The sequence below is a fragment of the Anomaloglossus baeobatrachus genome, chromosome 3 (assembly GCF_048569485.1).
Source record: "Anomaloglossus baeobatrachus isolate aAnoBae1 chromosome 3, aAnoBae1.hap1, whole genome shotgun sequence".
In the NCBI taxonomy this organism is placed as follows: Eukaryota; Metazoa; Chordata; class Amphibia; order Anura; family Aromobatidae; genus Anomaloglossus; species Anomaloglossus baeobatrachus.
Window position 1 is genome coordinate 165,010,418 of NC_134355.1, and position 23,672 is coordinate 165,034,089.

The 23,672-nt window shown below is 43.9% G+C and overlaps 1 protein-coding gene across 5 annotated transcripts in view; it reads right to left on the minus strand.

Moving 5' to 3' along the window:
- Positions 1-23,672, minus strand: part of RGS17 (regulator of G protein signaling 17) — a 172,048-nt gene that overhangs the window by 50,535 nt on the left and 97,841 nt on the right. For 3 of the 5 annotated variants that reach the window (XM_075339568.1, XM_075339567.1, XM_075339572.1), the window contains exon 2: positions 18,388-18,525. In XM_075339568.1, the coding sequence (XP_075195683.1) occupies positions 18,388-18,525 (138 nt within the window). Of the gene's footprint in view, positions 1-17,066; positions 17,238-18,387; positions 18,526-23,672 lie in introns of those variants that run through there. The other 2 variants (XM_075339571.1, XM_075339570.1) reach the window with 1 other exon arrangement.

A 23,672-nucleotide genomic window follows, 5' to 3' on the forward strand; every position in this document is an offset into this window, starting at 1 on the left:
AGAAAATTGCAAAACAGAATCATGTGAGTGCCATGACAGTTGAAAGAATATGAAATGAAGTCCATCCATCCATTCAAAAGCCAAGAGGTGGATGTCCAGACAAAATATCAGTCATCATTTCAGCTAATCACAAGGTTTATTAGTTCTTGGTGTGTCACACATTACACAAGTCTAGAATCGTGGCACGAAAAACGGTAATGAAGCCTCAACTTCAATATCAAGCTTCAAGATCAAGAAGCTTCAACTCGAGTTTACAAATAAGTACAAAAAGCGGTAAATATAAGAATGCAAACGGGTGATTTGGAGTAATGAGGCGACAGTCTAGACAGTCTAGACAGTCTAGACAGTCTAATAGACTACGCTCTGATGGGTGCAAAAGGGTCTGGAAGAAACAAGGTAAAAAGGGGCTAATGAATTGAGAAATTGAAAGAACTGTCAAGTTTGGTGGAGGAAGCTTGATGATATCGGGATGTTTCATAGCCAAAGGTGTTGGAAACTTGACCAGGATTGATGGTAGTCTAAATGCTGAGCTATATGTGAGTAAATATATTCATTCCATCCATTGAAAAACCAAGAGGTGGCCTATCCAGGTAAAATATAGGAGTCAATAAGTCAACTCATCACAAAGTCAATCAGATCTAGCGTGACAACTACAGATGTGGAGGTGGCTCATATGCGTCATAATAATGAGATCAAAGACTCTCTGTGCAAGCACCATGCTACACACGTTACACTGCTACACACGTTACCCGAGTCTGGAATGATGGCCTGAAAAAAGATGAAGAAGCCTCAACTTCAATATTGTCATAAGGAGTGTTGGCTTGAGTATGCAAAGAAGTACAAAAAGTGGACACTAGAAAATTGTAAATGGATGATTTGGAGTGATGAAACAAAAGTCAATACAATAGTCTCTGAAGGGTGAAAATAGGTCTGGAAGAAACAAGCGAAAAAGGGGCTAATGGATCAAGAAATTTAAGGAACTGTTAAGTTCAGTAGAGGAAACCTGATAATATGGGGTTGTTTCACAGCCGAAAACATTAGATACTTAACCAGGATCAATGGTGGTCTCCATGCTGAGCTATGTGGGAGTATCCTACAAGACGAATTACTTTGTAAACCCGAGTACTATGTGTATCAAAAGTACCATATAGTGTTCCAGCAGGAGAATGACCCAAAGCATAAGTCAAGATTGGCAAAGAAATGGGTCAATGACAATGAAGTAGATGTGCTGGATTGGACCCCACAATCCCCAGACCTCAGCCCAATCAAACACTTGTGGATAGAGTTGAAGAAAAAGCTGTATACATACCCAAGTGAGTCGACCAGTATGCACAAGATTGGAAAAGTGTAGATGAGACCTGATATAAGATTTCTGTCGAGACTTGCTTAAATCTAATTGAGAACATGCCCAGAAAGATTCATGCAGTGTTGAAAGCCAAAGGAGATTTACAAAATACTCACAAAATAATGAAAATTGAAACTTAGATTTTTAGAAGCAAAACAATAACAATGCAGTGACATGACAATAATCTGCATGACTTATCATATGCTAAATAGCTGCAAGTTAAATTTATGTACAATATAGCCAAGATGATAGTCTATAAAATGAAGGTAGACTCACGCTCAAAGCTGTAGTGGAAGGTGAGACATAGAGACTGAAAATGAAAAGTTCAAACATTGTTACCCTTTTGCTTCTCTATGTATACCATTCAACTACTTAACCACTAAGAATTCAATATCTTTTTTACATAAAAACAATGGAGATTTACTTTTAAACTTTGATTACTGGTGAATCACTGTTTTAAAATAAACCAAATATAAATGTATTACAGATGGGGATATTCTCATAAAAAAATGAAGACTGAAAATGAAGATTTTCTCTGGATTTTCATTGCACAGCATTACTTCAGATATTATACTGTGCCAGTACTGCATCTCATTCCAATTCATTTGAATATGGTTGTGTTGTAGTTGTGTGGTTGGCAGAGATGCCGGGCAAACAAAAGTAAGAAGGGTACCATTCCCCCTAATAAAAATATAGAAAAGAAATCTGGCCCTTATTAATCAATCAAGAGCTATAGGTTTTAGTGGAAATCGCAATACTGACATATGTAATGTTTCGGTCAGCAAGGCCTTCTTCAGACGGATTGGAGACAGGAAACTATGTGAAAGTCAGTTTATTTGTATTTTCAAAATTGTGAGAGGGAAAAATCCAGGGCACTACTCAGCACCCATTGTATCCATTACAGGAAGAGTCTCTTGCTTAAAGGCTTGAATCAGTACAGCTCCGGGGTGCATATATTTAAAAATCAAGTGCCATCCAGTATGAAAAAAGGGAAAAAAGAATATAGCACTCACCGTTTTTTTGCTGTGCAAGGTGCAGTTTATTCAATGGTGGAGGTTACATGTGTGGAGAGAGCTGGTTGGTTTCGCACCTGTCTGGTGCTTCAGCTGGTCCTACTGACCAGCTGAAGCACCAGACAGGTGCGAAACGGCCGTCGTCTGACACGTACGGCGTGTACTCCCTCCCCTACCAGCCCTCTCCACACATGTAACCTCCACCATTGAATAAACTGCACCTTGCACAGCAAAAAACCGGTGAGTGCTATATTCTTTTTTCCCTTTTTTCATACAGTTTATTTGTATATGGTGCGGTTTCCTATCCGAGCACCATATCCACACAGTGTGACGTATATTCTAGCGATATATTCCAACAAATACAGTAATCAGTGACCCTTTCCTCAGTAGAGAAAAGGAGCCTTTCTAATTATTAATATTACATCATGGAATTGTTAATGGACGGTTTTCCAATATATCTTTATATATGTTTCCAAACCAAACCTATGTTTCAAAGTATGGAATAATGTGTTCTTGGGAATGGTACTTCGCTCTTTGTAGCTGCCCACTGTTTGCTATCAATGCGATTGTCAGTTTATATAGTCAGTGAGTAGCAGGCTCAGTGTTCAGTGTGTCAATACCCATCAATTTGAGGGGAGACTTTATGTCACTGTGAGCTTGTGTGCCAGTTCTTCTCAGCATGTAACTGTATAATATCTGATCTTACATCTGCTGGTGACTAGGCATTAATTCTGCTTGAAATGATAATTATCTACAGCTGTAACATCATGCCTTCATTTTTCTACAAGTGTTATTGGCAGGAAGCCATGGCTACTAGGAGTAAGACTAATACGCTGTACATTATTAGATTGTACACTGGTACAGCATGGCATTACCAGTATTTTGCTGCAAAAAAATGCAAATCATTGTAATATTAGTAGGAAGTTATAAATTTAATCACATACAGTGGTATGCAAAAGTTTGGGCACCCCTGGTGAAAATTACAGTTATTGTGAACAGTTAAAAAGCATGTGTCAAGGATGTGTCACAGCCTGCCATGGAGGTATCACGGCCAGCTGATAATCCAGTGGCAGCGAGTGCAAGAAGATCACAGAGATTGGCAGCAAGTGTTGTTATCTGACAATTCCCTATTTCTGCAGCAGGCGGACTCTATAACCCTGGAAAACTGTCATCCTGCCTCTCATTTGCTATTCTCTGACTTCCTTTATTAACCTCACCCTGGGGTGGTTTGGGTGCGGCTTATAGTTTGTTACTTGCTAAGCTCTGGAGAGGTCGTCTTCTGTTGCACCAGAGACTTCTGTGGTTGCTGCCGCTCAAATAAGTGTTTGTGTTTTGTTATCTACCAGAGCTCTGGTGATTGCCGTCATGTTTCAGTGAGGGTGAGGGCAGTGAGGGTGAGCTGAAGGTTGTTGTTAGGGCTTACCACTTCCCCCTTTCCCTAGCTATAAGGCATTCCTTCCCCCTTCCTGTGTGTTGTCCTATATGGCTGGCATAGCCTCTCTTCCCTTCCGTGACAGCAAGTTGAAGATTAAGTAATTCTAAAAGACAAAGTTAAAGATGACACATCTCTTTTGTATTTTAGGCAAAAAAAATATTTTAATCTTTTACATTTTTAAATTAACAAAAAAGGAAAATGGGCCAATACAAAAGTTTGGGCACCCTGCATGGTTAGTACCTAGTACACCCCCTTTGGCAAGTATCACAGCTTGCAAATGCTTTTTGTAGTCAGCCAAGAGTCTTTGAATTCTTATTTAAGGGATTTTCATGGATTCTTCCTGTTCTGTGAGATTCCTGGGTCGTCTTGCATGCACTGCTCTTTTGAGGTCTAGCCATGGATTTTCAATGATGTTCAGATCAGGGGACTGTGAGGGCCATTGTAAAACCATCATCTTGCAAATTTTGAAGTAGTCTATTGTGGATTTTGACTTGTGTTTAGTATCATTATCCCTTTGTAGAAGCCATACTCTTTTCAACTTCTGCTTTTTTACAGATGTAATCGTTGGTGGGCCACTGCGCTTCCCAGACAATATGAACAAAAACAGAAGCTCATAGAAAATAAAGACCCCTAGGATTTAAATAGTCAGAATAATCTGTAAAGGTAAATTGATTTCCTAATTGAAAACAATTAAGAAAGTCTATTGTTGCAAAAGGGTTGGTTTCCCCTAGTATATTTTAATTTTAAAACAGGTACTGGGACAGAGGAAACACACATTACATTATGTAATCAAATACCCCTGTTGTAGCTGTTACAGGGTTAAAAGGTTAAATTCTCAAGGTTCTGGAACAGAGGAAACCTACATTGTGATGTAGTCAGATGCCATTGTTATAGCCTAATTGAATAGCGATGAGCGCACCACTTACTTTAGAAAGTCTTGTGCGCTTGTACAGATGGTGAGTGGCAGAGGGCTGCCTCCGTGGATGATGAGTGTGCTTATCCTCCTGTCCTATCATCCTGGAGTCTTGAAAGAAGTGTCGGTATGCAGGCAGCACCTCTACTGTGTAAAAGAGCGGCATACTTTGAAAATGCTGTGACATCACGCACTGTAGCAGGCTCACTATGGGTACCCGCTGCTTGCAAAAGAGTTCCAATGCATTTCAAAAGACTACCCGTCCTTTTGCCTCTCTGTCGAAGAAGGACATTGCAGTTTCCTTTATGATTGCTTGCGCTGTTCCCTGCTCTGCTGCATTGCCACTCACGTGTTGTGTGGTCCTCTGCTGTTCTGTATGGCCGTTCACGTGTGTTCGGTCACTGGGCCCCAGGCCCAGAGATTTTTGTGCTGGGTTCCTAGCTAAAGAATAAAGCACGCTCACCTTCCCCACTTATATTGGGGTGGTGCGCACAACTTGAATTGGTGTTCCCTGCCTATGGCTGGGAGGCATCTGGTATAAAAGTTGCTCTTTCCTGATAGGCAGGGCCGAGCACTGCTTTAGGTTCCCTAACCTAGCTCTGCGTTGGTCCTGCCTTGTTATTCTGTTCTGTCTGTATCCAGCACTAGTCATGTCTATGTATTCCCTTGGTACCAGTTTGTGTCCTGTTGATGTAGCCCTGCTGTGTCCTGTATCTGTGAATAAAGTCCTGTTTGTGTTTTGAACCTGAAGTCTGGTGTGCCTGCTGTTCCTGTACCACCCTGCTACAGTTCACGTCTGCTGTACCTGCACCACCCTGCTACAGTCCAAGCCTGCTGTGCCTGCACCACCCTGCTGCAGTCTACGCTTGCTGTACCTGCACTGCCCTGCTGCGGTCTGGGTCTGGACCGTTTTTCTATGGTCCACGTGTTACGGGGGGCTGTCTGATAATAAAACCTAAAGGAATGTCAGACAGTCAGGGTCCACCGTGCAAAGACTCTGCTGCAGACTATGGCAGAGGATAAGGGGTATATAAGTGTGCCACTGTAAAAAATAATAGCACAAGTGCAGAGTGCAATACCTCTGTTATACTCACAGAGGAATATAATTAGAAAATAAAGCAATTCCTCCCTTACTTGGAGGGTGTGTGGAATGGTCTCTGTTAAAGATCACAGAGACAAAAGCAGTGAGTGTGAAATGGCACCTACCTAGGTCCGTTCCTCTAGTGGTGCCAGGAGACGGACAGCAGCGTAAGCCGCACAAAGCTCCTACCTGCGTTTGCTCCACTAGTGTGCGAGGACACGAACCACTAGATATGGCACCTGCCTAGGTCCGCTCTTCTAGTGGTGCAAAAGAGACGGACAGCAGCGTAAGCCGCACAAAGCTCCTACCTGTGTTCGCTCCACTAGTGTGCGAGGACACGAACCACTAGATATGGCACCTGTCTAGGTCCGCTCTTCTAGTGGTGCAAAAGAGACGGACAGCAGCATAAGCCGCACAAAGCTCCTACCTCTGTTCACTCCCCTAGTGTGCGAGGATACGAACAACTGCCAGACGCAGTATAAACTTCTGGAAGGGGGGAAACAAAGGCGCAAATAGGGTTTTACCCGGTATTAACCGTATATATATGTAAAAAGATACACTCACCTGGAGCGGTTGTGCCAGTCACAACCCCTTTTAAAGCATATGAGTGTACGCGTGGTTCAAGCAGCGGCCCCGGGGAAGCGTATTAGAAAAATATATATATGCACACATATATATGAGAATCGGGTTTTAGCCGCGCTAAGAAGCCACTGTTGTCGGAATGTATGTTGAATTAAAATCTCTTTTTATTGCAGCATCCAACGCGTTTCAGAGACATAAGCCGTCTCCTTCTTCAGGGAAAAGAGAAATATATATTTTTCTAAGACGCAGTATAAGGAACGTTACCCTAGCGGCATCGTCCACCTACGAGTAGAATCACAAGGCCCAGCCGGACCATGTGCCTCAGGCACCTGCCTATGTCCGCTCCACCAAGAGGTAAGGATACGGACTGCAGCCGAAGCTGTAAGGTATAAGAACGCTACCCTGCCGGTAGCGCTCACCTAACATAGAGAGATGCAAGAGAGATGCCTAGAGGGACGTGCCACAGGGCGTCTACCCTCATGCATGAACCAAGAGGACTGAGCGCCGGGCGGCGTGCGTCAGGGTTTTATAAAGACTCTGTGCCTCATCCAAGATGGAGGACACCAGAGCCAATCCACTGCCAGAATAACAGCAATGACGTCACGCTGGCCTATCACCGAGCAAAGCGTCACGAGCACATGACCAGCGACCAATCGGCATAGAAGGTGTCAGAGACATGTGACCTCGTGTCAGAGATGATGTCACCCGCACATGTGCAATGGCTCCAAGATAGGACTTAGTCTCCAGCGCTTGCACATGTGCAGTAGTAAGAAATCCGGACATAGTCTCCAGAGCCACAGCAACCGTAACAGTACCTCCCCCTCAAGGGCTCCCCTCCCGGCGACGCAGGTACTCGGCAACTAAATCGGGAGCATGGACAGCCTCCTCAGGCTCCCATGAGCGATGTTCCGGGCCATAGCTATCCCAATCTATCAAGAAGAACCTGCGCCCTCTAACCATCTTAGAACCAACTATGGCTCGTACCTCATAGCTAGAGCGAGAGGAATCAGAGGCAGGAGAGTGCACTTCACGAGCGTGAGGTAAAATAGCCGGCTTCAGCAGTGAAACATGGAATTTGTCATGGATCCTAAGATGGACGGGTAACTTCAATTGGTAGACTACAGGATTTACCTGTCGAAGAACCTCATAAGGACCCAGGAAGCGAGGAGCAAATTTGACAGAGCTCACTCTAAGTTTCACGTGTTTTGCAGAGAGCCACACAAAATCCCCTGGAGAAAAGACAGGAGCCGGGCGACGAAACCGATCGGACACTGTCTTCATACGGTCCTTAGCTGCTTGGATCGACTCTTGAGTCCGATCCCAAACCTCTCTGGCATTAGTTGCCCAGTCGGCCACAAGAGGAGAAGGTGCAGCAGCGGGAAACGGTACCGGTACCCTAGGGTGTTGCCCATTATTGAGTACGAATGGTGTCTGCCCAGTGGCCTCAGCCAGCGAATTGTTAAGGGCAAATTCTGCCCAGGGTAGGAGGGAGGACCAGTTATCGTGGTTCTCAGCAACAAAGTGTCGAAGGTATATAATCATGGAAACCATTGGTCTCCGGATGGTATGCCGAAGAGAGATTCAACTCAATTTGCAGAAGGCTACAAAGATCTCGCCAGAAAGGGGAAGCAAATTGCGGGCCTCTATCACAAATGATACGATCTGGCATCCCGTGAAGCCTAAAGACATGCTTGAGGAATAGTTTGGCTAGTACCCTGGAAGACGGAATTCTCGATAACGGTACGAGATGAACCATCCGGGAGAAATGGTCCGTAATGACCCACACAAATCTATGTCCCTGTGAACACGGAAGATCACCCACAAAGTCCATGACTACCACCTCCCATGGTCTATCTGGCACTGGTAAAGGATGCAAGAGCCCAGCCGGTCTCTGCCGTAATGGACGGTTACGAGCACACGAGTATCAGGAACCGATATATCTCTTGACGTGGCTGGCTAAGTGTGGCCACCAATACCACCTCTCCAGTAACTCTCGTGTCCGCCTAATACCAAAATGCCCACCCACCTTTGAGGTGTGGGCCCACGACAGTATATCATTCTGTCGATCAGGCGGCACAAAGGTCTTGCCCGGTGGGATTTGGTCTAACGTCACAGGGGAGAGCGTATGAAAAACCCTGGAGGGAAGGATAAGACGAGGTTCGTCAATCTCTTCCTGGGTAGAAACCATAGAGCGAGACAGAGCATCTGCCTTGTTATTCTTACTCCCAGACAGATAGTTGATGGAGAAGTGAAAGCGGGAGAAAAACAAGGACTAGCGGGCTTGGCGAGGATTCAGACGTTGAGCGGTTTGTAAGTACGTCAGATTCTTATGGTCTGTATAGACCTGGAAAGGATGCTTCGCTCCTTCCAGCAAGTGACGCCACTCCTCCAAGGCTAATCTCAGGGCGAGCAGTTCCCTATCCCCAATGGTATAGTTTCTCTCTGCCGGTGAAAAGGTTTTAGGAAAGAAGAAACACGGCCTTTTTCTACCTGCACCGTTCTTTTGATACAAGACCGCACCAGCACCCACTGAAGAGGCATCAACCTCCAAGAGGAAGGGCTTATTCTCATCGGGTCTTTGAAGAACGGGAGCAGTTGAAAAGTGTTTTTTTACTGCCTCAAAAGCCTGGGATGTCTCAGTAGACCAGACTTTTGGATTAGCACCTTTCTTAATCAAGGCCACCAAAGGGGCCACCAAAGTAGAGAAATGGGGTATGAACTGCCTGTAATAATTTATGAATCCTAAGAAGCGTTGCACCGCCTTCAAGGAATGAGGTTCGGACCATTATTCCAGGACAGCAGAGAGCTTCGCAGGATCCATAGCCAGACCCTCTTGTGAGATAATGTAGCCCAAAAAAGGCAAGGATGACTGCTCGAATACACATTTTTCGAGTTTAGCAAACAAAGAGTGCTCCCTTAAACGGGAAAGGACACGAACGACATCCTGACGATGAGTCTCCAGATCAGGAGAAAAAATCAGGATGTCGTCCAGATACACCACGACGGAGGATAACAGTAAATCCCTGAACACATCGTTTACGAAGTCCTGAAATACTGCGGGTGCATTAAATAAACCAAAAGGCATGACGAGGTATTCATAGTGACCGTCTCGGGTGTTAAAAGCGGTCTTCCATTTGTCACCCTCTCGAATTCGTACCAAGTTATACGCACCCCGCAGATCCAACTTCATAAAAACTTGAGCTCCCCTCAGTCTGTCAAAGAGCTCCGAAATTAAAGGTAACGGGTATTTGTTCTTTATTGTGATTGCGTTGAGACCCCTGTAATCTATGCAGGGACGCAAATCACCCTCTTTCTTCCGAACAAAGAAAAACCCAGCTCCCGCGGGAGAGACAGACTTACGAATAAACCCCTTCTCTAAACTCTCTCTCTTATATAGGTCGACATGGCCTCCGACTCAGGTATCGACAGGGGGTAAACCCTGCCCTTAGGTGGAACCGAACCTGGGATAAGGTCTATGGCACAGTCATACGGCCTATGGGGTGGAAGAACCTCAGCACCCTGTTTGGAGAACACGTCAGCGAAATCCAAATAGGGGGTAGGTATGGGAGAGAGATCAGTTGATGCAACCGCAACGACCTTAGGTGGTAAGGGAAGACATCGGGACTGACATTTCGAACCCCAACTAATAATGCTGTCGGACTCCCAGTCAATGTGAGGAGCATGAGTCCGAAGTCATAGGAGACCCAGAAGGACGTCGTCTATACCCTCAGGCAAAACAAGAAAAGAAATCTCCTCTATGTGACCCTGAGGCAGGGAAAGGCGCAAGGGAACTGTCCTCAATGTAATGGAGTCAGACAACATAGTCCCATTAACAACATGGACAGGAATAGGCGCCTCTAACATGATAGAGGGACTATTGTGTCCTTTTACAAATCCTGAGGACACAAAAGTCCCGTCAGCTCCGGAATCCACAAAAGCCATAATAGGCCATGTATTCTCAGAGAATGAGAGCTGACCTGGGATACTACACTTAGAGGGTGCAGAAGACGTCTCTAGTAACCCCCCTCTAATGGTTACTAGGCCTGGGAGTTTCCCTGACGACTAGAACACTTGTTGGCATAGTGCCCAGCCTGACGACATACGTAACATATAGGAGGACCAGACTTGCGTAGTCTGGAGGACGTATGACCTAACTCCATAGGAGTGGGAGATATTTCAGATGCTGAGGAAGATGGTAGTGGACCATCAACAACTGGAATAGCCCGATGCTTAGGGCATGAGGAAGAGACCTCGAGTCTACGTTCCCTATGGCGTACGTCGATCCTCGTTGCTACTGTGATCAAGTCCTCCAGAGAAGCAGGGACCTCACGAGTAGCAAGGGCATCCTTGACATAGCCTGCCAACCCTCTCCAGAAGATAGGAATCAACACCTTCTCTGGCCAATCTAGTTCTGTCACCAGAGTTCTAAAAGCAATGGCATAAGAACTAGTGGATAACGAACCCTGAGATAGATCTAAGAGTCTCAGGGCCGCATCATGGGTAACCTGCAGACCCATGAATACCGCTTTAAGAGCATCAAGAAAGTCTTGATGTCTCAGAGTAACCACATCAGAGCGCTTCCATAAGGGAGTCGCCCATTCTAAGGCTTTGTCCTGAAGTAAGGAGATGATAAAGTCTACTCTGGACCTCTCCGTAGAGAAGCGAGAAGAGTTGACCTCTAGGTGTATCTGACACTGACTAATGAAACCACGACATGATCTGGCATCGCCAGAATATCTGTTTGGCAGAGCAAGTCGAGGATCATGTGCAGATGTCACCATGGTCTGAGGTTTATCCTCTATACTCTTGAGCCGCGACTCAAGTACTTGTATGTAACGGTGTAACTGCTGATATTCTGCCATAACTGCCAGACCCTTGGCTCAGTCCTAATGTTACGGGGGGCTGTCTGATAATAAAACCTAAAGGAATGTCAGACAGTCAGGGTCCACCGTGCAAAGACTCTGCTGCAGACTATGGCAGAGGATAAGGGGTATATAAGTGTGCCACTGTAAAAAATAATAGCACAAGTGCAGAGTGCAATACCTCTGTTATACTCACAGAGGAATATAATTAGAAAATAAAGCAATTCCTCCCTTACTTGGAGGGTATGTGGAATGGTCTCTGTTAAAGATCACAGAGACAAAAGCAGTAAGTGTTAAATGGCACCTACCTAGGTCCGTTCCTCTAGTGGTGCCAGGAGACGGACAGCAGCGTAAGCTGCACAAAGCTCCTACCTGCGTTTGCTCCACTAGTGTGCGAGGACACATACCACTAGATATGGCACCTGCCTAGGTCCGCTCTTCTAGTGGTGCAAAAGAGACGGACAGCAGCATAAGCCGCACAAAGCTCCTACCTCTGTTCGCTCCCTTAGTGTGCGAGGATACGAACAACTGCCAGACGCAGTATAAGGAACGTTACCCTAGCGGCAACGTCCACCTACGAGTAGAATCACAAGGCCCAGCCGGACCATGTGCCTCAGGCACCTGCCTATGTCCGCTCCACTAAGAGGTAAGGATACGGACTGCAGCCGAAGCTGTAAGGTATAAGAACGCTACCCTGCCGGTAGCGCTCACCTAACATAGACAGAGAGATGCCTAGAGGGACGTGCACAGGGCGTCTACCCTCATACATGAACCAAGAGGACTGAGCGCCGGGCGGCGTGCGTCAGGGTCTTATATAGACTCTGTGCCTCATCCAAGATGGAGGACACCAGAGCCAATCCGCTGCCAGAATGACAGCAATGACGTCACGCTGGCCTATCACCGAGCAAAGCGTCACAAGCACATGACCAGCGACAAATCGGCATAGAAGGTGTCAGAGACATGTGACCACGTGTCACAAGCACATGACCAGTGGTCAATCAGCTTAGAAGGTGTCAGAGACATCTGACCTCGTGTCAGCGATGATGTCACCCGCACATGTGCAATGGCTCCAAGATAGGACTTAGTCTCCAGCGCTTGCACATGTGCAGTAGCAAGAAATCCGGACATAGTCTCCAGAGCCACAGCAACCGTAACACCACGCCTGCTGAACTTGACCAACCTTGCTGCAATCTATCCCTGAACCGCCCTGTTGCAGTCTGCGCCCCCAATGCCTGCGCAGCCCTGCTGTGGTCCACGCCTGCTGTGCCTGACCGCCCTGCTGCATCTGCAAAGACCTGCTGCAGTCTGTGCCAACACCACCCTTCTATGGTCCATGCCTGTTGTGCCTGCGCCGTCCTGCTGCGGTCTACGCCTGCTGTGGCTGCACCTGTGCCCGATGTTCAACGACATCTGCCTAATGCCTGGAGCCATGCCTGGTGACTGACAGTCTCTGCCCGATGTCTGAAGCCTTGCCTGATGTCTAGTGTCTGAAGACCTCTGCCCAATGTTTGGAGCCCTGCCTAGTGTCCAGTGTCTGACGACCTCTGCCTGATGCCTGGAGCCATGCCCGATGTCTGGTGACTGAAGATCTCTGCGCAATGTCTGGAGCCTTGCCTGATATCTGGTGTTTGACCACCTCTGCCCGATGTTTGGAGCTTTGCTTGTTGTGCGGTTTCCGACGACCTCTGCCTGATACCTGGAGCCTTGCCCTATATTCAATGTCTGACCATCTCTGACTGATGTGTGGAGCTGTGCTCGATGTCCGGTGTCTGATGACTTTTGCCCTATGTGTGGAGCTGTGCCCAATGTTTGGTTTCTGACGAACCCTATCCCAATGTGTGGTGCCTTGCTTCATGTTGGGTGTGTGAGGACCTCTGCCTGATGTCTGGAGTCTTGCCCGATGTGAAGTCTGATTACTTCCAGTGTCTGTTGTCCTGTTCCAGCGTCTGCTGTCCTTTGTTCCCGTCTGTTTCTGTGGCTGGGACAAGCCAGTATCCCTGATCTGCCCTGCATGAGTTCCTGTGTCCTGGGACCAGCCTGAATCCCTGATCTGTCCTTCCTGAGTTCATAGTATGTTCCTGTGTCCTGGACCCAGCCTAATTCTGATCCGTTCCTGAACTGTACTGTGTCCGTGCCAGTCCTTTCTGACCTTAGCCTGTCCCCTGTCATGCTGTTACCTAGCCATGGCTCAGCTGCCACAGTCCCTGGATTTCGCCCTTCCCTTGCCTAGGTAGGTCCTGGTACCCCCTGTGGTGCAGTGGGTCCACCTCACCCTTGGATGCACCCCCGCTCGCCGCTTGATCCAAGCAATAACCTTAACAGGTTATTTAAGGTCTAAAACTTTTGTCAAAGTTATCTTAACGTAGAAATCTCCAAGGGTGTCCAAACTTTCTCATCTGCCCATTTTCCTTTTTGTAATTTTTAAAATGTAAAAGATTACATTTTTTTTTTATTTCCTAAAATACAAAGGAAATGTGTAATCTTTAACATTATGCCTTCTAGAGAATATTTAATCTTTAATTTACTTAAATGTTCACAATAACAAGTAGAATAAGGTTTATGGCACACTTGAAATTATGAGTGTTCAAGAATGGTTCAAACCCATCATTAGATACAAAAAACCTTGGCACATCAAAATTAATATAAAAAATTTATTATACCAGCAATCCAAAAAATACAAAAAAGTAACGTTTTTAACCCCTTCATTTGGGTCCCCTTCATCAGACACAATAGATTCTTGAGTAGAAATATGCGCTCTCCTCCCTGCACGTAAGATGTTCTGCAACACAGCGCCATTTCATCTATACAGAACAGCGGTCTGATTTATCTATAGATCTCACGGTGATTTTGACAGTGTCATCATCTTAAAGGTATATTCCTACCCAAGAATCTATTGTGTCTGATGAAGACCCAAATATAGGAGTCGAAACGTTACATTTTGGTGTGTCAAGTTTTTTTTGTATCTGTTCACAATAACAGTAATTTTGACCAGGGGTGCCAAAACGTTTGCATGCCACTGTACTGTATGCACAGAAGCATCCACTAAAAGCAGTCAGAAGATGGCCCTCCCTTTCCAAATTCCCATATCAATGAAGGAAATGGTGTAGGTTAACCACATGGGACATAAGTAGAGATCAGCAGTGCAATTGAAATGTGGAGGCTGGTGCAAAAATCGCACACTTCTAGGGCCGGACATGATGAGAATTTTCAAGAAAGGCATTCAGGCCCTGCTTGAACTTGACATTGAATCAACTGTCACAACATTGTGAGGCAGAGAGGTCCACTGCCCTACTACTCTTAAAGGGAACCAAACATCAGGATTTTGGTATATAAGGTGCAGCCAGTGCAGTACTGGCACTATCAGGCACAGGCTGTACATACCATTAGTGGGCAGCTTGGATGTTTAGGCTGTGAAATCCAAGTTTATGAAGTTTGAAAATTCATCTACTTTTTGATTGAAGTGTGCAACTTTCCAGATAATATCCGGGAAGGGTTATGCACATGATTCCCGGCCCCCCTCCCCCCACCGCCTGTTCCTCCCTCTCTCTGGCTGTATGCAAATTTCTCTCATCAGTTACACGGTGTCAGAGTTGACGCCTGCGCATAGCACTTATCTCCGGCGCCATGTTTTTGAAGCCCGCATTACACAGTATGGTGTCTGAAAGGGCGGAACATGCGCCCTCGCTTCTTCAGATCTCGTTGTGACAGCGGGAGTGCGCGCGGTGTCACAACAGGACTGGAGAACAGCTGATCTTACTGATTAGCTGCAGCAGACATCTGCTACGGTATCGTCTGCTGCAGCTAATTGGTAAGAAAATATAACACGACATGCTGAATATTTTTTCCAGTAAAATGACAGAATCCATGCTAGAAACCAGCTACATGTAGATGTCCTAATACCAAACAAGGTACATTATTTAAAGGAAGACAAGAAGCAATTAAAGAAAAAGATGTTCCAGCGAAGAATCCCCATACAGTATGTTCCCAAATGTGGAATCTTCGCTGGAACATCTCTTTTTCTTTGTGTATTGTACCTGCGGTGGCCTCTACCTTTCCGGGCGTGGATCACAAGGGATTTGGACTTACACTACTGTTTGACTGGTGAGCTGACTTAAAAAACTGTTTTCTTTGTCTTCCTTTATGTCATGAATCCATCACTGCATTGAATTCTGTTCTTCTGCTCCTATGACTTACCTCTTTGTAGAAGATACAAAGTTTATTTTCACAGGATTTTTCTCTCATAAAAAATGCTTATACTGAGTTATCAGGTTATTTTTATTGAGTAACTCCCAGATAGCATTTCTCAGAAAATCCTCAAAGATTTTGCCCACGATACAAGTAAACCTTACAGATCTGTAGTTTCCAGAGCTCAATTGTCATGAGATTGGCATGGCTTGATATGATCTTGGGGCAATCTAGGTTCAGAAGGTCAGAGCGCATTGTGGATGGCAGATTCACTTTATTGCCTGCTCACCATTTACCTTGAGTTGGAGAGTATTTAATTCCATCTGGAACTGAAGGGGTTAAGGTTAATTTCTATCATGCAGTGATCTAACAGGTAGTTATAATCTCAGCTGCATCCACTCCCTTCTGCTATAAATATACACTCCTCACTCTTCCGTATGCCGGCTACAGCTCATACTTATGCTGATGATGTTGAAAGAGCTCATACCTGCATAGCTGTGGTGTCGTTTCTATTGCAGATACAAAGTTCCTTACTGAAGAAACTTTGGAGTGCTTTTTGTTGTGTCTTTCCCCACCCATTATCTTTCCTATCTCGTGTTGTCTCATTGTACTAACGTCTCGCTGACCCTCACTAGCCAGGGTGAATTTAGGGTCAGCGAGAGCTTAGGCATGTGATCGGTGCATGGGGACATTAGGGAGTGCGGGGTTCAGCCTCAAGTGAGTGCTAGAACCTGACCTTGCTCACCTCCCCTGGCGCAAGGGCTAACCGTTGTATTGTTTTCCTAGTCTACCCTGTGTGTTTCGTCGCTCGCCGGGTGTCCTCCTAACTAATGGGAGTTAATCTTTCCTAGTCTGCTTGTTAGGTTCCTGTGATCACATGGGGTGGGGAAGCCAATCACATCTGCTCCCCTTTTACTTAATCTGGATGAAATCTTCTACCCATGCCAGCTATAGTGTCTATGTCAGTCTATGTGGTGTGGTGTCCCAGATTGTCTGGTGAAAGTTATACTATTTGCTTGCTGTGGTTGTGGAAGTTTACCCCTGTTTTTTGTAGCTGTCTTCCAACTCTTGTGTGTTTCCTTCTGAATATCTTTGATTGTCTTTACCTATGTGTGTGTGCATGCTGTGTGACAGAATCTAAGTTTCCCTTGTCTGTCTATATCTGTGACTTCATTACACTCATGTCCCATCCATCTCTCGGGGCAGGGGGAATTACATCAGGACTAGTCAGGAGCAGAGCCAGGAAGCAGACTCGGGCATCCCTACCATTAGGGGTATCCCTGAGATATCATAGGACCCCTTAGCTTGAGGGAAAGCTTAGGGGCCCCAGTTCTCTGCTATCCCAGAGTAATCATGAAACTTTTTGTTGCACTTATTTATCAAAATTGTTGAAATGCAAAAAGATTGCTTCGTAGTCTAATCATATTGCAGCTTATATTATCCCAGAAAAGTTAAAGAATCATAGCTGTGGTTTGATTGTTTGCTATAGACAACAAGGTAAATTTTTAGAATTTAAGCTAAATAACTTCAGTGTGGTCAGGTATAATATTTTTTAACATTTTAAAAGAGAAAAGACCAAATAAAAACATTTCGCCATTAGAGCCAACTGTCTTATGCATCCATGACAATCGTAAACATATACCCCCTCACCTTTCTCAGTAGCTGATGTGATGTGCATCTAAAGGGCTTCCAAACTAATCCTAAAAAAGCCTCGTGGGAATTTACCAAAGATTTGGAGGCCAAAAGCTGATATATAAAAGTCTTCTTTCTTTTAACTGCCTTAAGCTTGATCTTGCGATGGCAATTTGATGGATGAACGCTCTGTAGGAAAATCGATCAAGCCTACATTGGCCCACTAGCATTTTTTGCACCATTATTTAACAGTCTTAATTGTTTAATACAGCACATATAGTTGTGCAAATATTTTACAACTTTTTGGTGTGCATACTGTATGTCCTGCCAGTGTAATGTGACTGGACTTAGCGAAAGAGGACACAGCCGATATCAGCTATATATACTGCATATATATATATATATATATATATATATACCTATATCTGATTCACAGTAAAATATACACCAGAAAATAGTGTAAATATAGAGACAAATCTGCTCATAGTTGGGGTACATTTCTGGCTCCGATGCTTGAATTTGGTACATTTTAGTCCAGTGCACTTTTGATCAAAATAGACAAATGCCTCCTTTAAATAGTGTATTTAGCATTTGAGCTCAAATGTTCTGTTGCACAGAAGAATCAAGTCACTATTTCTAGAACATCTCCAAGGAACTAGTAAATCAGAGGGAAAGCTAGTGATGACATACAGTCAGACATATAAGATCCAGCCGGGAACCATAGCCGGATAGGAGACTAGTCCAGCGCCTCCCCACCAGCTTTTCCTAGCGCTGCTTAAAGTGATTGACAGATCTTTCCTATAATGCAAGAGCAGTAAACTGCCTACAGCTGTACTGGGAAATTCGGCTGAGGTGAGTGTAGTACTAGTCTCATCTCTGGCCATGGTCACTGGTGTTTTGTATCTATATTTTCTATGGCAGAGAATTTAAGAGAAAATATACCTAGCTTCAAATGTTATTTAGGCAGCATTAATTAGATAACAGGTTCCCTGTAATTTTTGCCTTATGATGTATAAATTTTACAGGAGGCAGCTTTGTTCAGAAATATCTATGACCATCCCAATTATCTGAAAGGGGCAGGCAGAAACGCAAAGCTGCAGAAATAACCCCATTTAGATTTATGGACTTTAAGTTGCAGAATTTTTTGCAATAATTTTGTCACGAGTATACGCATTGGGGTATGTGCACACATTGTCTTTTTCAGGTAGATAGCAGATAACATATACGTATAATATATGTATTTATATTATATTCAGTCATTCATTCAGAGCAATGGTGAGCTTTACTTTATTTTATTTACCTGTATCATCTAAGGTAGCAAATATACTGCAAGACATACCATGAGCAGCTGCAACAACAGCACCAGCAGAAGCAGCAAGTATTCGGCCTTTGGTTCCCTCCAGGAGCTTGTGGTACCGTCGAAGTTTCTTCATTTTGTGACTGCTGCCTCTTTCTCATTTCAGCAATTCTTCTGAGGCTGAAAAATGGTTGTATACAAATACATTTTAATAAATGAGCACATGATGTGCAAAAAACACAATTCTATAGAGTACTATGCAAACGTTTTAGGCATACGTGGAAAAAATGCTGCAAAGTAAGAATGCTTTCAAAAATAGAAGTATTAAGTTCATTTTTATCAATTAGCAAAATGCAAAGGGAATGAACAAAAAAATAGTTATATAACAAATCAATATATGATGTGACCCTCTGCCTTCAAAACAGCATCAAATCTTCTAGGTACATTTGCACTCAGTGTTTGAAGGATCTCAACAGGGAGTTTTTTTCGAAACATCATGAAGAACTAACAACCGATCTTTTGTGGATGTAGATGCAATACGTCTGTTTCTTTGTGGAATATCTCATAGACTTGATGATTTTGTGATCAGGGCTCTGTGGGGGCGATATCATCTCTCTTTGTTCTTTTTTACACTGAAAATAGTTCATAGTGACATTGTCTGTATGTTTGGGGTCATCGTTCTGCTGCAGAATAAATTTAGAACCAATGAGATGCATCCCTGATTATACTGCATAAGGGACACATATCTTCCTGTACATCTAAGAAAATTAAAAATTTCCAACTCCATTTTCAGAAATGCAGCTTTAAACTTGTAAGGTACACGCATGATAGTACTGCTAACAAAGCCTTCGGCGACAAACTACCTTCTGTTACAGCCATATATTTTACATTTCGACTTAGAGTTGATGATAGGTGCAGATCAAAGAAAGGGTTAAACGCTGAACTTCCGTTGAAGAAAATCCAAGACCAAATGGATAAGAATTGTGATCTTTATTCGTCTACGTGTTTCAGAGATTATTCTCCTTCTTCAGGACCAAAAATCCCATTGGGATACAGGCACAAACAGAGGAGGTATATATACACCCAGGGTAATTAATGCTTTTCTTGTGTGTGTGTGTGTGTGTTCTGTCACATGGATAGAGTTCACAGTTTAAAACACATCTAAAATGAGACAAAAGACATAATTTTAAACTTTTGAATTTTAAACTGTAGATGAATTTTAGACTGATTTTAGATTTTTCTCTAATTTTGTATGTTTTGTGTCTGATGTTGAATGCAAACTGTGAACTCTATGCATATGGCAGCAAACACACACACACACACACACACACACACACACACACACACACACACACACACACACACACACACACACAAAGAATCAGTTACCCTGGGTATATTTACAGTGCCTTGCAAAAGTATTCGGCTCCCTTGAATTTTTAACTTAAAGGGGACGAATAATATTGCACGCTCCACTTTTAAGTAAATTTATTTTTTAAAAAAGTTTAAAATAAGCAATAAATTTCATTCAGCTTCACAATTGTGTCCCACTCGTTGTTGATTCTTCACCATAACATTAACATTTTTATCTTTATGTTTGAAGCCTGAAATGTGGTAAAAGGTTGAAATATTTAAGGGAGCCGAATACTTTCGCAAGGCACTGTATACCTTCTCTGTTTATCCCAATGTGATTTTTGATACTGAAGAAGGAAAATAATCTCTGAAATGCGTAGATGAATAAAGATCCCGATTCCTATCCATTTGGTCTTGGATTTTCTTCAATGTAAGTGCAGCGTTTAACCCTTTCTTTGATCTGCATCTATCATCTTCCACCGGGTAGATGCAGCAGCCGTTGGTACACGTTTTAACAGTGGTTGTGACTTTCACGACTACTACAGGTTATCCCATCATATCCACTACTCTACTCGGGTAAGGGTATGTGCGCACGTTGCTTTTTACCTGCTTTTTACCTGCTTTTTTGCTGCTTTTTCTTCTGCGCTGTTTAATGCCAAAATGGATGTGTTCTTCTATTCAAGCAAAGTCTATGGGAATTTGGGTTTCTTGTTCACACTATGTTGTTCAAAATGCTGCCTTTTTGTGGCAGAACTTTGGTCAAAAACTCAGCTTTGCAGTGCAAAACCCAAATGGCAAAAACAATTGACATGTTGCTTCTTTGAAAAGCTGAGTTTTTGACCAAAGTTCTGCCACAAAAAGGCAGCATTTTGAACAACATAGTGTGAACAAGAAACCCAAATTCCCATAGACTTTGCTTGAATAGAAGAACACATCCATTTTGGCATTAAACAGCGCAGAAGAAAAAGCAGCAAAAAAGCAGGTAAAAAGCAGATAAAAAGCAGGTAAAAAGCAACGTGCGCACATACCAGACTCTATCTGCGCTTTTTGTCTCCCTCAATTTGTTTTCAGTCCAAAGCTGAAATAGAGCCTTGTGTAAGGCAAGTTTTTGGTCGCATCTCTTCAATGAAGACCACTTTTTGCCAGGCTTTTTCAAATAGTAGATGGGTACAGCTGGTTACCATTGGCTGTTGCCAGTTCTGAGCTGATGGAAATCTTCTGATTTCAAAAGGAGCCAGTCTTTCATGTGGTGCACTAAGGTTATTTGACCGAACACTGCTTTTATGGGTCTCAACATTGTCCACTTCTTGTTGTCCTCAATGCTGAGAAATACAGGCAGATATTTATCTATCATGATGCAATTCTATCAGGGAGGGGGATAATTGCCTCCAAATTTATTCTGTAATGGTACAATAACCCTAAACATAAAATCAATATCATTAAACAAGTTGTCAGGATTGGTGCACACTGTCAAGATTCACCAGCATTGTCACTTGATTGCAAGTATTTGCCTGCTTCAAGCCATATTCCAACTAAATGTGCCAGACTTTTCTTAACATAAATGAATTGAGAGAAGACGAGCATGTATTTTTGGTGTGTGTCCGAATGTATGGAAATTGCTCACACCAGCAATCCTGTCAGCATGTGCATCGCATGATATAAGGATTAGAAGTCAATGGTCACATGCAGTTATTGCAGACTGTCCTCAGAAGACTGGACAACACCTTTAATAACTGTACTTGGCAAAAAACTGAACAAGAAGTCCTGGAAGTCATGATATAGCCTCCACAGACGCCTGATCACAACATCATTGAGTTTGAGTAGGACTATATGAAGACAGGAGGATTTGCACAAGTCTACATGCTGTCTGTACGCTGATGTCCATCAAAAACTGTGGCATGTGTAACTAGGAAAATTGATGCCTTGATCTGTTTTGAATGCAAAGGGTGGTCACACCAAATATTGATTGGATTTAGAATATTAGAAATGCAGCATGAAAGCTAAATCAAAACTATTAGCAGAAAGCATCAAATAATTTATCCTTTAAAAAAAGCTAAAACAGCAAACATTGTAGGAATAGCTTGCATGGGTGTAATCCACATTGTTTGTAAATCATTTTTAGTAAGCTGTCCAGAAAAAAATTAAAAGTCAAGTTGGCAACACTGGGTGTTGGCACTCATTCTCCTGGGGCTCTTGTGACATTATGACACATGATGCCTGCAGCCTATCAGCGGTTCCTTCACTGTCCTATCCTGCGGAAACTGACATCTGAAAAAAGTCAGAGCTGCGGCTGCTGTCTCACTTCCTCCAGATGTCTGATTTGTTTGAAGGAAGGGAAGGTGAAGAGGCTGCTGATTGGCCACAGTGATTGTGTGACATATCCATAAATGTTTGTAACATAGCTCCAAGGTGTTTCATTTGGTCAGTCCTAATGGGAATCTGGCACCAGATTTGTGCCACCTAATTCGAGAGAAGCACAACCTAGAGGCAGACACTCTGATTCCAGCAATGTGTCACTTACTAAACTTCTTGCTGTAGTTTTGATAAAAATGATCACAGGAGGACAAATAAACCTCCTACCATGTTGTCCTCCATGTTCATGAGCTGTGTAAAACTTTGCCCCCACCACTGAATATCAGCATTATGGCTATGAGCAGTGTACACAGAAAGCAGTCAATCATGAGTGTAGGCGCTATACAGAGCCCAACATTCAGAAAACTGGAAGCTCTATGGCACATAAAACAGTAATCAAAACTACAGCAAGTAGCCCAGTAATTGATACATCACTGGATCTAGGGACTTTGCCTCTACATTATGCTGCTTTCAGATGCTAAAATCTAGTGATAGATTCCCTTTATAAAGGTCCTCAATGATAGGTGTCCCATTGTTGACCCAGCAGCATGTTTATCTCTTGTTTACTTTAATTTAACTTAGGCTACTTTCACACTTGCATTATTTTCCTTCCGTTACAATCCGCCCTTTTGGAAAACAGCGGAATCCGTTAACGGATTCCGCTGTTTCCCATAGACTTGTATGGTTGACGGATTGTACCAAAAGGACCTGCGTTGCTTCCGCTGGGCGACGCTCCGTTGCTTCCACCCAGCGGGAGGAACGCAGCATGTAACGTTGTTTTGAGCAGCGGAATCCTCTGGATTTCACTACGCATGCTCTTTTTTTTTTTTTTTAAAATCACAAACTTTATTTTGGCTTGCGGTGGCCGAACGTTCAGCTGAGCGCCCGGCCGTCGGCAAGTGACAGCGCTCAGCTGAGCGACCGGCCGCCGGCTGCAGGGAGCGATCAGCTGATCACCCGGCGGCCGGCTGCAGGGAGCGATCAGCTGATCACCCGGCGGCCGGCTACTGGGAGCGATCAGCTGATCACCCGGCGGCCGGCTGCAGGGAGCGATTAGCTGATCACCCGGCGGCCAGCTACTGGGAGCAATCAGCTGATCACCCGGCAGCCGGCTGCAGGGAGCGATCAGCTAATCACCCAGCGGCCGGCTACTGGATGCGATCAGCTGATCGTTCACAATAGTCTGCCACCGGTAAAACTGTAAAAAAAAAAAAAAAAAAAATCAAAACGGATTCCGTTGTTTTGCAGCATCCGTTGCATCCGTTGTGCCACTATATGCAACACATCCGTTGCAGCCATCACACAACGCAATGCAACGGATACCGTTCAACGCAAGTGTGAAACTAGCCTAATGGAATACTGTAGCTGCCTTATAGATAGATATAATTGTTTCATAAAGTCTTGGCCAATTCAATGTCCAAAAGGGGTGTCACTCTGGTTCCTAAAAATGGAAACATTTTCATATAACATGTTTACTTCTCTGGAAAAAGTACAAATTTATTGTGATTACAGTAGTAAACAAATATTTAACAAGGCAAATGACCAGAATGTCATGTAATATAGGTTATATTTTGACACTTCATTTGTCGGTTCCGTATTTCACACACTGTATGCACCCATAG